This window comes from Aquarana catesbeiana, unplaced genomic scaffold (assembly GCF_042186555.1).
Source record: "Aquarana catesbeiana isolate 2022-GZ unplaced genomic scaffold, ASM4218655v1 unanchor233, whole genome shotgun sequence".
In the NCBI taxonomy this organism is placed as follows: Eukaryota; Metazoa; Chordata; class Amphibia; order Anura; family Ranidae; genus Aquarana; species Aquarana catesbeiana.
In genome coordinates, this window is record NW_027362661.1 from 2515419 (window position 1) to 2528836 (window position 13418).

General features: G+C 46.9%; 1 protein-coding gene across 1 annotated transcript in view; it reads right to left on the bottom strand.

The window, feature by feature from the left end:
* Window positions 1–13418, bottom strand: part of LOC141121835 (NACHT, LRR and PYD domains-containing protein 3-like) — a 114764-nt gene that overhangs the window by 71368 nt on the left and 29978 nt on the right. The window contains exon 3 of the mRNA XM_073611551.1: window positions 8869–9171. Within this exon, the coding sequence (XP_073467652.1) occupies window positions 8869–9171 (303 nt within the window). The remainder of the gene's footprint in view (window positions 1–8868; window positions 9172–13418) is intronic.

Below are 13418 nucleotides of genomic sequence, written 5' to 3' on the forward strand. Positions count from 1 at the left end.
CACCACTGGGTTTCTTTATTTTTCGCTTAATAAAAAGACTGACAATTTTTTATTAAAAAAATACATTTCTTAGTTTCTCTGTATAAAAGTTTGCAAATAAGACATTTTTTTTCCTTCACCGATGTGCGGTAATGAGGCTGCACTGAAGAGCACTGATAGGCTGCACTGATGGCCACTGATTGGCTGCACTGAGGAGCACTAATGTGGCGGCACTGATGGGCACTAATAGGCGGCACTAATGAGTAGGCACTGATAGATGGCACTGATAGGCTGCACTGATGCTCAGTGCCCTGATTATGTAGATGTCCCCTGTGTGGATTGCCGCTTACCGGCTCTCGTTTTCTCATGCACTGTCAGCGTGAGGAGAGGAATGTCAATATCCTGTTTACACTGTGATCAGCTTTGACTGGACACAGCTGATCACATGGTAAAGGGCCGCAGTGATTAGTCCTTTACTCCAATCTGTTATCAGCTGTGTCAGCTGTGACAGATTATGGTCGGCAAGAGGTAAAAAGTCCCTAAAAAGAGCCTTTTTTTGTATTCATAACACAGATGATGGCAGTAAGTGTCTTCTTTTTATGTTAACCCCTTGTCGCCGAGCGTACACAGATGTGCGTACCCGGCTTTCGGGGGTTATACCGGGATGATGCCCGCAGCTGCGGCCATTGTCCCGGTACTGTTTTTTAGAGCCGGCAATCGGCTTTCCAGGGATAACAACTGATGCGGCTAAAAGAATCCCCCCCTCCCGCCGCCTCCCGCCGCTCTAACCGGGCCTCCCGTCCCACCGGGAGACCCGATCTACAATCTGATGCCGGGGGCGTGGCCTAGCGCATGGAGCCGTAGGTCGCACTTTACAGCGGCTCCCGGTCCTACGGATCTCCACGAGGATACAACAAGGGCATCCCGCCTCACACCGCTCCCAAACCGCACAGATGGGCAAAGGAAAGCCCAAGGAGCACCCCAAGCCCGTCGGCGATCGTACGCAGAGCGATCTGGGCAGATTTGTGACCAGAGCGTGTGCGGCCTACAGCTCACAGGGACAGCCTAAGATGGTGCCGGCAACTCCGTCCCCCGCCCGCTCTGAGCCTTCAGACATCATGCAGGTACGCTCCAGGGCCCGCTCTGCCGCACTAGCTGATCTTGAGCCCACACTACAGAGCCAGCACAGCCCACACAGCCCCTACAATCAGTCACAGACATCCCTGAACTCAGGAGACGGATGGGACTTAGAATCGCAGATGCGATCCCTCCATACATATATACGCTCCCTCCCAACAAAAGCCGATTTTGAGCACTACACCGCCCGCATGGAAAAAGCATACAGGCAGGAGATTGCGGAGCTTAAAAGGGACATGGGAATCCGTATTGAGGATGTGGAAAACACCACGGAGGGCATATGTACTACCCTGCAATCCCATGAGGAAATTTTGAACTCTCATACTGTCCTAATCCAACAGCTCATGTACCACCAGGACGATATTGAAAACAGTAACAGACGGAATAATATTAGAATACGCGGCATCCCTGAAACCATTGAGCATAAAGACCTGGCAGGGGCTGTAACCTCTATCTTTAATCAAATACTTCAGCAACCCAAAGACACTCACATTGAATTGGATAGAGTACATAGGACCTCCGGTCCCCGCAATCCAGACTCTGCTTATGTCCGTGACACCCTGTGTAGAGTGCATTTTTATAAGGTAAAAGAAAACATCATGCGAGTGGCAAGCACCCAGGACTCCATCAGGCTAAATGACACCCCTGTCATGCTACTCCCAGACCTCTCCCGCCAAACGCTAGCCATGAGGCGCTCTCTGAAACCCCTTACTTCAATCCTGCAAGAGAGACAAATCAGATACCAATGGCGCTTTCCGTTTCAACTGCGAGTTCAGTACGAGGGCAAGACGGCCATCTTTCGTACCTTAGGAGACTTACCGCGATTCCTGAGCACCCTGGAACTTCCACAGGTTTCCCTACCAGACTGGCCTCTCCCAACTACCACACCTGGTCTTCCATTCAACACGCAATGGCAGAAGACCGGCAGGCAGAAGTGCCCCAGGTCCTCACCTCATAAATCACCTGATGGCTGATGTTCCCTTATGAAACAGGGTGATACCTGTTACCACTCTTTTTTTTCCTTCCCTCTTGCTTCGTCAACAAGAGACAAATTTATTTCTGGACTTCCAGATCTGCCAACATCACATTGTTTACAGACGATGCACACAAGTTTTTCTAATTTTTTCCTCAGCTTTTTGTTTTTGGTCTTGTAGCGCATCCTCTTATACATACCAGCTTTTTCTTTAATATTTTTTCTTTTTTCTCACTCCTCATGTTTAAAGTTAACGGTTGTTGGTGCGGGGTGGGGGAGGGGGGGGGGGGGGGGGACTGGCTGGGACAAGGGAAGTATATACTTGTTTTGGTATTGCTGATGATAAACCTTAATTTACTATAATTACAATGTTACACTGGTGCCTTCCTTCCACACTAGGCTTTGTTCTAGTCTCCCCAGAATATAGGGGGATTGTCGCCCCCTTCCCCCCCTCCCGCCAATGTGACTCCCTGTAAGCTGTTTGAGTACACGGAGGACTCCCGTGCTTCATGAAGCATTTTGGAAGTGGTGCGGAAGAAAGGCAGACGTGTCATACTAGGGCCGCTACATTACGCCCATGGCTAGAGATGTTTGTGAGCGTTGTCCTCAGGTTAATCGTGTTCTCTGTACGGTGGGGATCCCGGGACCGGGGGGCGCTTCGTGCGCTTACCACGTTTGAACCCCACTTAGGACCAATAGTGCTTATTACTGCACTGTTTATGTTATTTAGTATTTTTTATCCAGTTAACATGCGATTATACCCCATGATTTGTTTTAGGTTACCACTCTATGGTTTTAACCTCCTTTTCCACCTCTGTTTCTCATGGTGGCTCTTTCTGCCTGTATGGTGGATGTGTTTTGTTTTTACATGTCTGAGACGGTTTCTGCCCACCTTCTTTGCTTTTCTCACTTCTTCTATTCCCACTCCTTCTCTTTACCCATCCTTCGTTACTTTCCCCTCTCTCTCCCTCTCCCCCCATGCAGGGCAGGTCCTGGGTCACGTAGGGGTCATTAGAGTTCTGACGGGAGATCTTGGGTTTGTCTCCGCCCCATTGCTCTCATGCCTCCACTAGATCACATTACCTTAGCCTCCTATAATTGCAGAGGTTTTAACACCCCTGAGAAAAGGAGCCAAGTGTTATATCATTTCCACAAAGCCAAAACTCAAATCTTACTACTTCAAGAAACGCATTTTAAGGGCTCGGCCATCCCAACCTTGAATAACCCCCACTTCCATAAATGGTTCCATAGCACTAACCCACTTACTAAATCCAAAGGAGTGTCTATAGCTTTCCACAAGTCCTTTCACCCGGAAATATTAGACACCTTGATAGACATATATATTCGAGAGAGATTACAGCTGTTATTCGGTCGCTCATAACTCATATAGTCGCATTGACTATTTCCTAGTATCCCAATCCCTACTTGATGTCCCTATACAAGCTTCCCTGGGTAACATTCTTTGGTCAGATCACACCCCCGCCCATTTAAGCTTAGCCCACCCACCTAAAGCACACAAAACATTTTCCTGGCGTCTAAATGACAATTTACTAAAAGATAGCCTTTGTGTGACAGACACCCAGCAGGCAATTCGAAACTTTGTTCATGACCATCGTTCAGATGACACTAACCCCCTTACCAAGTGGGAAGGCCTGAAATGTGTGTTACGGGGAATTTTCATCCAACATGGCGCACGATTAAAGAAGGCTAGATCGGCCGACATCGTCAAACTACTATCTTCTATTCACACCTTAGAAAGCACACATAAGAAAGACCTTGCGCATAGTACCTTTGTGGATCTCTCCAACGCCCGCAGAGACTTACTCCGCATCCTTGATGCAAACACTCTTATAGCCAGAGACAAAGGACGAAATCGTCACTACATGCTAGCTAATAAATGCGGACAACACCTAGCTAAGGTTCTGCACCCTCGTCCCCCTAGACGCCCCATACCGTTCATTTGCAACACAAACCAACAAAAGATCAGAACCCCTAGGGGCATTGCTGATGCTTTCCAACATTATTATTCTCAACTTTATAACCTCCCCACACGACCCCAACAATCCCCACGACAAGACTCACAACTCTCTGACATGGAAAATTATATTTCAGAAACGGCCCTCCCACGAATAGATCCCCCCACTTCCACGGCCTTAGAGGAAGTCCTGACATCTTCGGACTTCCTATTAGCTATTAAAGGTTTGAAATCTGGTAAATGCCTGGGACCTGATGGCTTCTCACCCAGATTCTACAAATTATTTGCCCATTCATTAGCCCCACTTCTCGCAGCGGAGTTTAACTACCTAGATGACGATCATCCCCTCTCCAAATCCCTTTTGTCTGCCACCATCTCAATAATACCTAAATCCGGAAAAGACCCTTCTCAATGTACTAGTTATAGACCTATTTCCCTCCTTAATGTAGACATTAAACTCTTTGCCAAGATTCTAGCCAATCGCCTCTCACCCCTCTTACCCTCCATCGTACACAGAGATCAAGTAGGCTTTGTCCCTGGTAGGGAGGCCAGGGACAATACCACAAAAACGATCCACCTAATCTCTTACATCCGCAAACACAACCTGAAGGCCTGCATCCTCTCTTTCGACGCTGAAAAGGCGTTTGACCGGGTTAACTGGCAATTTCTACGCCTTTCTCTAGAATAGATTGGACTCGGTCCTTCATTTATATCCAAGGTGATGGCGCTCTATTCTCATCCCACAGCCTCTGTACTAGTCAATGGTTCCGCATCCACCCCATTTGTGATATCCAATAGAACAAGGCAGGGTTGCCCGTTGTCTCCCTTGCTCTTTGTTCTAGTGATGGAGCACTTAGCAACGGCCATTAGGCAAAACAATAACATTATGGGAATACCGACGCCATCATCTGAAGTTAAACTCTCGCTCTATGCAGATGACCTCCTTGTCTACATTCAACAACCCCATACCTTCCTACCCTCCTTAATGCAGGAGTTCCGCAGATTTGGAGACTTAAGTAATTTTAAGCTTAATATGTCTAAGACAGAAGCCCTTAATATATCCCTAACTCCCTCTACCCTCACACAATTACGGACTAATTTCCCATTCCAGTGGGGAGCAAGGGGCATTTCCTACCTTGGAGTCACCATCCCATCTAACCTAGCCGACCTTTACAACCTCAATTTCCCTCCTCTCCTATCCCGAATCTGGAAAGAATTAGATACATGGAATCAGACCCCACTACCTTGGTTCGGCCGTATCAATACATTAAAAATGGATACACTCCCTAAACTTCTATACGTTTTCCAGACGATTCCGATACTTATCCCCCAGCGCTTCTTTGCTTCTCTACATTCTATGTCTATATGCTTTGTCTGGCAGCAAGGGATGTCTCGTATTCGCCCTGCTGACATACCCTAAAACCCGGGGTGGGGTTGGCCTCCCAGACTTCGAAATGTACCATAGGGATGCAGTTCTATCTAGGATCCTCGAGTGGTTCCCTCGCCCGTTCCCCAAGGCATCCACTGCCATAGAACAAGACCTCTCCACTTCCGACCTTTGAGCTCTGCTCTGGGGTTATGGTCGAGGGCTTTCCACCCTAGCTAATTGCTCCCCATTAACAACTGCAGCACTACACCTGTGGTATAGAAAGGGATTATTACCAATACTATCTACTGACCCCTCGCCGCTTACTTCGCTCTTCGATCATCCAGATCTCCCCCAGGGTATGGGCTCTAATTTAGTGGGCCCATATTCACGAGATGCCTGGCCTACAGCCAACTCATTCATACACCCTAACACGGGTACGCCGGTTCTCCCGGGAGACAAAGGTAATTGGCTCACAGCCTTACGCATCTCCTCCTTTTACTCTGACCTATTCTCTTCCACCCACACCCATAGACCCCTAACAGACTACGAGCAGCTGTGTTCTCTCTCGGAAACACCCAGGCATCTACTATCCACCATTTACAAATTATTACACTCACTGACTCACGATCAACTACCACCTTACACGAGGAGATGGGCCACTGACCTAGGCAAAGACCTTTCACCAGGTGACTGGCAAAAGTCTTTTCACTTTACACACAAGTCCTCCATCTCTTGCCATATACAAGAGAAAAATTTTAAGCTCTTGGCACGATGGTACAGGGACCCCCAATCGTTACACAAAATTTTTCCCTCTACTGCCACGACTTGTTGGAGATGTGGAGATCCAGAGGGCAGTTATCTCCACATATGGTGGAACTGCAATGCCATCCAGCCATCATGGTCACAGGTTTTTGCCGTATACGGTAGCCTCTACGATAGACCCACGACGCCCACGCCTGAAGTGGCGCTGCTGTCCATGTTACCAGGCTCAATACCCTCTCAGAAACGAACCCTACTTTGTTTTTTTCTCTCAGCAGCTAGGCAACTCATACCACTTTACTGGAAGACTACTACTACCCCACCGCTGTCCTCTTGGGTCTCCATAGTTAATGATATCATGCAAATGGAGGAGATGATCGCCTTAGACAATGACACCTACGATAAATTCAAAACTATGTGGCTAATATGGATTGATTACGCCACCTCAAATGCTCTGAAAAGTCTGCTAAAGCCACCTGACTAAATAGATTCCATCCAGAGCTCCCAATGTGTTGCCCCAGGGCCTGCCAGCTCGACTTGACCCTCCTACCCTTACCTGTTCCCCACCTTCTTTCCTCTCCTCTTCTCCTCTCTCTTTCTCTTCTTTTCACCATTCTCTGCTTCCCCTTCCTTTTATGATATAAACAGCAGATGTTGAAATTAACGAACTGTAGCTGTTCTGTAACATGGTTTATATATCATTCATGGGATTGAAACTGAATCAAACTGATATACATTCATTTTTATGTACTCCGCTCTTTATATGTATACTTTGTGCACAGGCGAATTGATTTCTACCATGTTAATCGCTATATATTACGTTTTGCCAATGTTAAATGGCTCTGTATAACCCTGCAAACTTAATAAAAATATATTTGACTCTACAATCTGATGCCTCCGGCGGCTAGGGACAGACTGGAACAAAGCCAGAAAAGGCTTTGTTTCAGTCTCCTGATTGTAAACACGGAAGCAACATCATGACGTCACTTCTCGTTTACTTGGCTGCCAATGGCGCCGGTTTTAAATAAATATACAGTATTCAGAATTGCCGAAAATGGCAATCTGAATACTTTAAAGTGTAATGGAGGGATCGGGGGTCTTTGTCTGCTATTAAAAGGGATGCAGATGGTCCCAACTTACCCATAGTTAATGAAGCTGGTCAGGGAGGAAGAAGCCTTGTTGGATGAAAAAAATCAAGGATCACGAGAAGGGACGAAAGTCCCCCTGAAGAGAGGGAAAGTGTCAACCCAGACAGTGCAGGTAGAGAAGGTGGTTCAAGAAGTGGACAGTGATGAAGAATCAGAGTGGGGGGAGTGCCCCAAGACTCCTCTAGTACCGTCTGTTCCTAAGAACACCCCGGTTAAATTGCTTACACAAGTAGCTCAAGCCCAAGATCAGATGCAACAAACATTGCTACGGGTGAAGGAAGCTCAAGCTACAGCCCAGCTAGACAAGACTGATCCCAGGAAGTGTTTTCAGTGTAAGGAGCCTGGGCATTTTCGTGGGCAGTGCCCCCAAAGAAAGGGAGAGTAAAACTTCCTGGAGGAATTGTTGAGGGCACTTCAGCAGTTGCTAACAATTCAGCAGGTGGGAAATTTCGGGGGGTCTCAGTGAGGGAGTCAACTGAGAGCCCTAAGAAGTAACTGAGCTCCAAGAGTCAAAAGAAAAGACAACAGAATGAGAAGAAATGTCGGAAGAAGAGTGTGACAACTCCCAAATCAAATAACCCGTCACCAGGGTCTGGGACTCGGGCACAGGGAGTCAAGAGGGCAGCACCACACTAGAAATTATTCTAATGTATAGATTCCATTCTCTCATCATTTATATGGAATAATACTACCCCAAAAGTTGCTAGATGCTCTTTACAAGTGGCCCTCACTGATGGTGGATTGGCCTACCTTAATCTATTTATGTAGGAGTAACTAGAAGCCCCCTATACAAAAGTTCTCTTCTGCAAACAACCACAGTAAAGTTTGTTTCATTCAGTTAGAAGCTTCTGATGTTAAAGAAGGATTAAAGTGGAGTTGAATCCACTTTTACAGCTCTTCAGCATCCCTCACTAAACTGTGCACTGTAAACAAATTGGATATTTTTTTATTTTTTTTCTCAGCACCTACTGTATATCTGCTGTATTCATTTTTCACTTCCTCCTCCCTGGCTGCGGCCCATCGCATCATTTCCTGTTTGCAATGCTTTCTGGGAAGGGGCGGCAACTTCCTCTGAAACTGCCGTTGCTATGGAAACCTGACCTGAAACCTATTACACTGCTTGTGCTGTGCTGAGCATGTGCAAGATCTGCAAGGATGAGATCCAGGAAGAAATGCAGTCTGGCTTCAGATGCCCACACTTAAGATGGCCACGGCCTGCTGTAAATGTATAAAATAACAAGCTACTGCTATAAACTAACCAAACAGACCTTAGTTTACAGACTAACTTTACTAGAATACATTAAGCTTGTGTATTATAGGGGTATTTTTATTTAACAAGTATAATTTCGGCCAGAACACCACTTTAAAGCAGAATGGGGATTTTCATCGTCTGTACTGTCATGGCCTCATCAGACGCCAACTGCCAACAATACATCCTGCTTTGTAACACAACAGACTGACACACATTTTCAAATGGAGACATTGATCAGGAATTGTTAGGAAATGGTCATTACAGACGGGAACTCACCATTTTGTGCTTTCCTCTTCTGGAGGTCATTTGCGGGTCCCATCAGACCGATCAGTGTAAAGACTTTAATTGTGACTTTCAGAGCCCCTTCTTCTCCATATGTGCTTATCAGGAGGTCCTTGGTTGTGATCCAGTCTGCATTTTCTAGTCTTCCTCGGGGAAGGGGAAGTTTATCTTCATAGGAGAAATCAGATAATTTGTTCTTAAATTTTTTAAAGTCACGTCCTTTCAGATCCTCCAGAGAATATAGGATAAGATCCCCGTGAGTTTGTTTCCGCTTTCCGTCAACACCAGGAGCCAGCCCTGCGGAGAGGAAAATCAACAACTGTAAACATTAACCACTTCAGCTCCAGAAGGTTTTACCCCCTTCCTAACCAGGCCATTTATTGCAATACGGCACTGTATTATTTAACCACTTCAGCCCCGGAAGGATTTACCCCCTTCCTGACCACAGCACTTTTTGCGATTCGGCACTGCGCCGCTTTAACTGATAAGTACGCGGTCGTGCAACGTTGTAGCCAAACAAAATTGACGTCTTTTTTTCCCCACAAATAGAGCTTTCTTTTGGTGGTATTTGATCACCTCTGCGGTTTTTATTTTTTGCGCTATAAACAAAAAAACAGCGACAATTTTGAAAAAAAAGCAATATTTTTTACTTTTTTATAAAATGAAATGTATATACCTCCCTAAATAAGAAAGTATTAACAGGGGGCGTGGCCTGACCTCGGGAGAAGATGGCAGCTTGAATTCTATGCTCCCGCTGACAGAGAGGATAATCTGACTAAAACATAGGTTTATTGCTCGCCTGCGCACCTGAGAACCATGGGGACCTCTTCCCGCAGTTCCTCTGCATCTCGCTCCAGATCTCCCCGAGATTTGACTGGCAGGATTAGCCAGAATATTCCAGAAATGTTCCGGTCACAATCCGGCAACATGGCGCCCACACGAGGCTCACCTCAGTCATCAGGCCTGACAGCAGGAACCAACCTATCCCCAGACAATGGAGCGGTAATCCTCATACCGCACTCACACCCCAGCCTGCACGATCTCCATTCCGTGACAACTGACATCAAAAACACCCTCACGGCGGCACTAACAGCCGCAATCACGGACCTCAGGATCGACATACAATCGATTGCAGGCAGGGTTCAAGACGTGGAAAAGACGACCACAACCCACTCCAATGTGCTACGACGTACCTGTCAGGTCTTAGACACCCACACCCTGCAGCTACGGGACCTCAATCGCCACATAGAAGATTTAGACAATCGCGGCAGGCGCCATAATCTCCGTGTACGAGGCCTACCCGAAACGATCGAGGCAGACCAGCTGCAAGCAGAAGTGACCTGCTTATTTAACAACCTCCTGGAAAAGCCCCCCACTACTCCAATAGGAATGGAACGAATCCATCGCGCTCTTCGTCCACGGGGTAGAGATTCAGACCCACCTAGAGATGTGATTTTCAATATAATCGACTACCAGCTAAAAGAAGAGATTCTTTAAAAAGCCCGCATCAGTACACAGATATCACATAATGGTGCGGACATTCGCCTATTCCAAGACCTCTCCACTATAACGCTGCAACGCCGAAGAGAATTGTGCCCCCTTTTGGAAGTCCTGCGTACCAAGGGGATTCCATACAGGTGGAAGTTCCCCTTCTGCCTGTCAGCTTCGTCACAAGGCCGCTCCGCACTCCTCAGAGTGCCAGAGGATCTGCGGTATTTCTGTGAAACCCTAGACATACCCTTCACAGAGGTGCTCGAGTGGTACGCGGAGTTCCGTCCCCCGACCTCAAGAAACACCCCACCTAACAGCGAACCCATGGAGACCCAAACTCACCGCTACAGGAGACAGCGTTCCCCGTCTGAAACCCGACCGCATCATCCAGCGCCAGGATCGAACCACGGCTCCAGCCCATCGAAAACCCCGTAATCCAGGAGAGCGCGTCGAGACCGCTGAACTACAATGATAGATCTTGCAATACCCAGCTGACTTAACTTTCAGTTACCCTTCAATCCTCCCTGTTTCAGCTACTATCTTCAAAGGTCCTCCTGGTTAATGAAATGACTCGTTAATCCCATACACTATCAACATGTCCTCCCTACGTCCTAGGATTTCATCCCTGCCTACCGTATAACACAAAGGTTTACAAGACTTTGAAGGTAAGCCCTTCCCCTTGGAGCATGCGGCAGACCTATGCACTGCTGCCACACACGAGAGATCGAAACAGTCCAACAATCTTTATTCCACAGGAGCTACTGGACCTTAAGAAGATAACAGACATATCCCCTTGCACTTCACAGGTCATTTACTATAGAAGCATATGAGCCCAACACGTATCCTTCCTTATCCTTACCCCCTACCCCCCTTGCTCAAGGGTGGAGGAAAGGGAGACTGTTGTATGTTTTTATTTAACAAAATTCTTTTTTCATGACGTTTTACTTTTTTGTCAACGATCAAAACTTGCATGACAAGTGGTGGTAGGGGTGATGATCCGCGGGACTATACAAATTCATTACACAATACATCAATACCCCTCTGCAGGCTGTAACAGTCCTCGCGGATAGACATATACATTTCTGATACTGCACATAATGACCAGTAGTCATTGGTTGTCTCCACACAAACAGCTCTCGACATGAGAGACTACACGCCTAAATGTGGCACCAATTCCAATACCTACTCATGCCCACCCACCCCCTGGTTTATAGTCAGGGAGATTGGACCCCTGCGGATCATCACCACCTATGATACTATATGGCTCACTGCATTCTTAAGGAATAGACGCTGGGGTTCCTTGATTAGGGTTCAGATTTATTGTGTTCACTACTCTACCGATACTTGCTTACCCAAATATACCAACATCCCCGCGCGGTGGGGGCCGCTCTTAGGGGTACACAGCACCCACATCTTTAGCTGCGCCATCTAAATGCAACTGGGATTACACCCTTACGATACAAATGGATCACCCCCTGTGTTTCTAACTTCATTCAGACGCTTCCCAATTTTGCTGGGGTTCCTCACCCCATGACAACAGTCTACATGGGTGGCTGAAGGGCTAACCGATTCCACCACACAAAATGTACCCCAGCAGAGTTGGGCTCCCCTTTTCTTTTTCCTTTGCAAAAGGAAAGGGGGAAAAATTTTATTTATTTTGACAGAGCGACTCCCCAGACGCTTCTCTCGCTTTAAGTGGATACTCTCTGAAAACACACTGCATGTTTATATTGATATGTCAGGTAGATACTACAACTTGAAGACCCCAACACACATTTACGACACATGCTGCATCCCCATCTGCCAGCATCTAGTATCCCCATAATCGGTTAGCAGACGGATCCCCAACGGGCCCCTAACCCTTCAAGTTGGGAGTAACAACCCCTGTGGAGTGCATGGCATGCTTGGTAGGTGGATCACCCACCCTCCTACCTCAAAGTTCTTACTCCAGTTCCTACCTCCCCAATAACCGAAAGGAAAACAGGCTTACTCAGCTTCAGATACCCTACACACTTTTTGACCCACCGCAGGACATGGCACAGGGCCCTGACTCGCTTACCTCACGAACAAGGTGAAAACTATATCAAGCCCTATTAGGTAGGACAACGATGAGTGCAAATCTTACCTGAGATACCGGTCTGTTGTGTTTTGTTTCACATACCCCAGTAGTCCCTAGTTGTTGTTAAGGGTTGCTTAAGACTTTTTATTACATCCTGTTGTTAAACGCTTTATATGGTTTGCAATCTTATTTTCGGTTGAACAGAGGCCTATAGGGAAAACCCACAATTTACTCCCACACCTCATGGGTACACTAACTGGTCACACAGAGTACACTCCCACTCCAAACTATATGCTCTACCCCATACATAAATTACCTCCCTCTATCATAACACCGCCCATTCTTTCACCTGCAATCTATATCCCGATCACCTGTAACCCGGATAAGCTTCCGGGTTACACCTCAACACTAGTCTGATACCCTCTTTAACCTCCTCATCTTGCTCACATCATATCCCTCTTTGTCTAGTGGACAGCAACTCTTCTGCGAAGCTCACCTCTTACCACCGACTCCAGCTGCTCCCCCCCTCAGTGGCGTTTCACTTTATAAATCTCAATATATATATATACATCTGACCCTACCTCCCGCCACTGACTCACTCCGGGTATAGCTAAACACAGGTATATACTCCCCGCGGACTAGCGAGCAGACTCTCGCTATTCACCGGAAACGATCACCTACCCACACGGGCACACCTCAATCTCTTCGTTCACAGACGCCCCCCGATTGAGATTGATAAACATACACAACTTTTTCACCTAACCTCTCTCCTCGTTCTACCCCCTACCCTATACCAAAACCTCTCTAGATAGGACACAAATTTTCTGTTCTCTAGTTTCCATTTCCTTACTCCATCCCTCCTCCTCCTCCGACGGGCAAACATAGCAATACACCAACCACCTCTCTCTGTTTGCTAGCACTCCAAGACCTGAACCATCCCCACAATATGCCGCAAATGTCACGCACTAAACACAAAACAATCAAAATAATATCC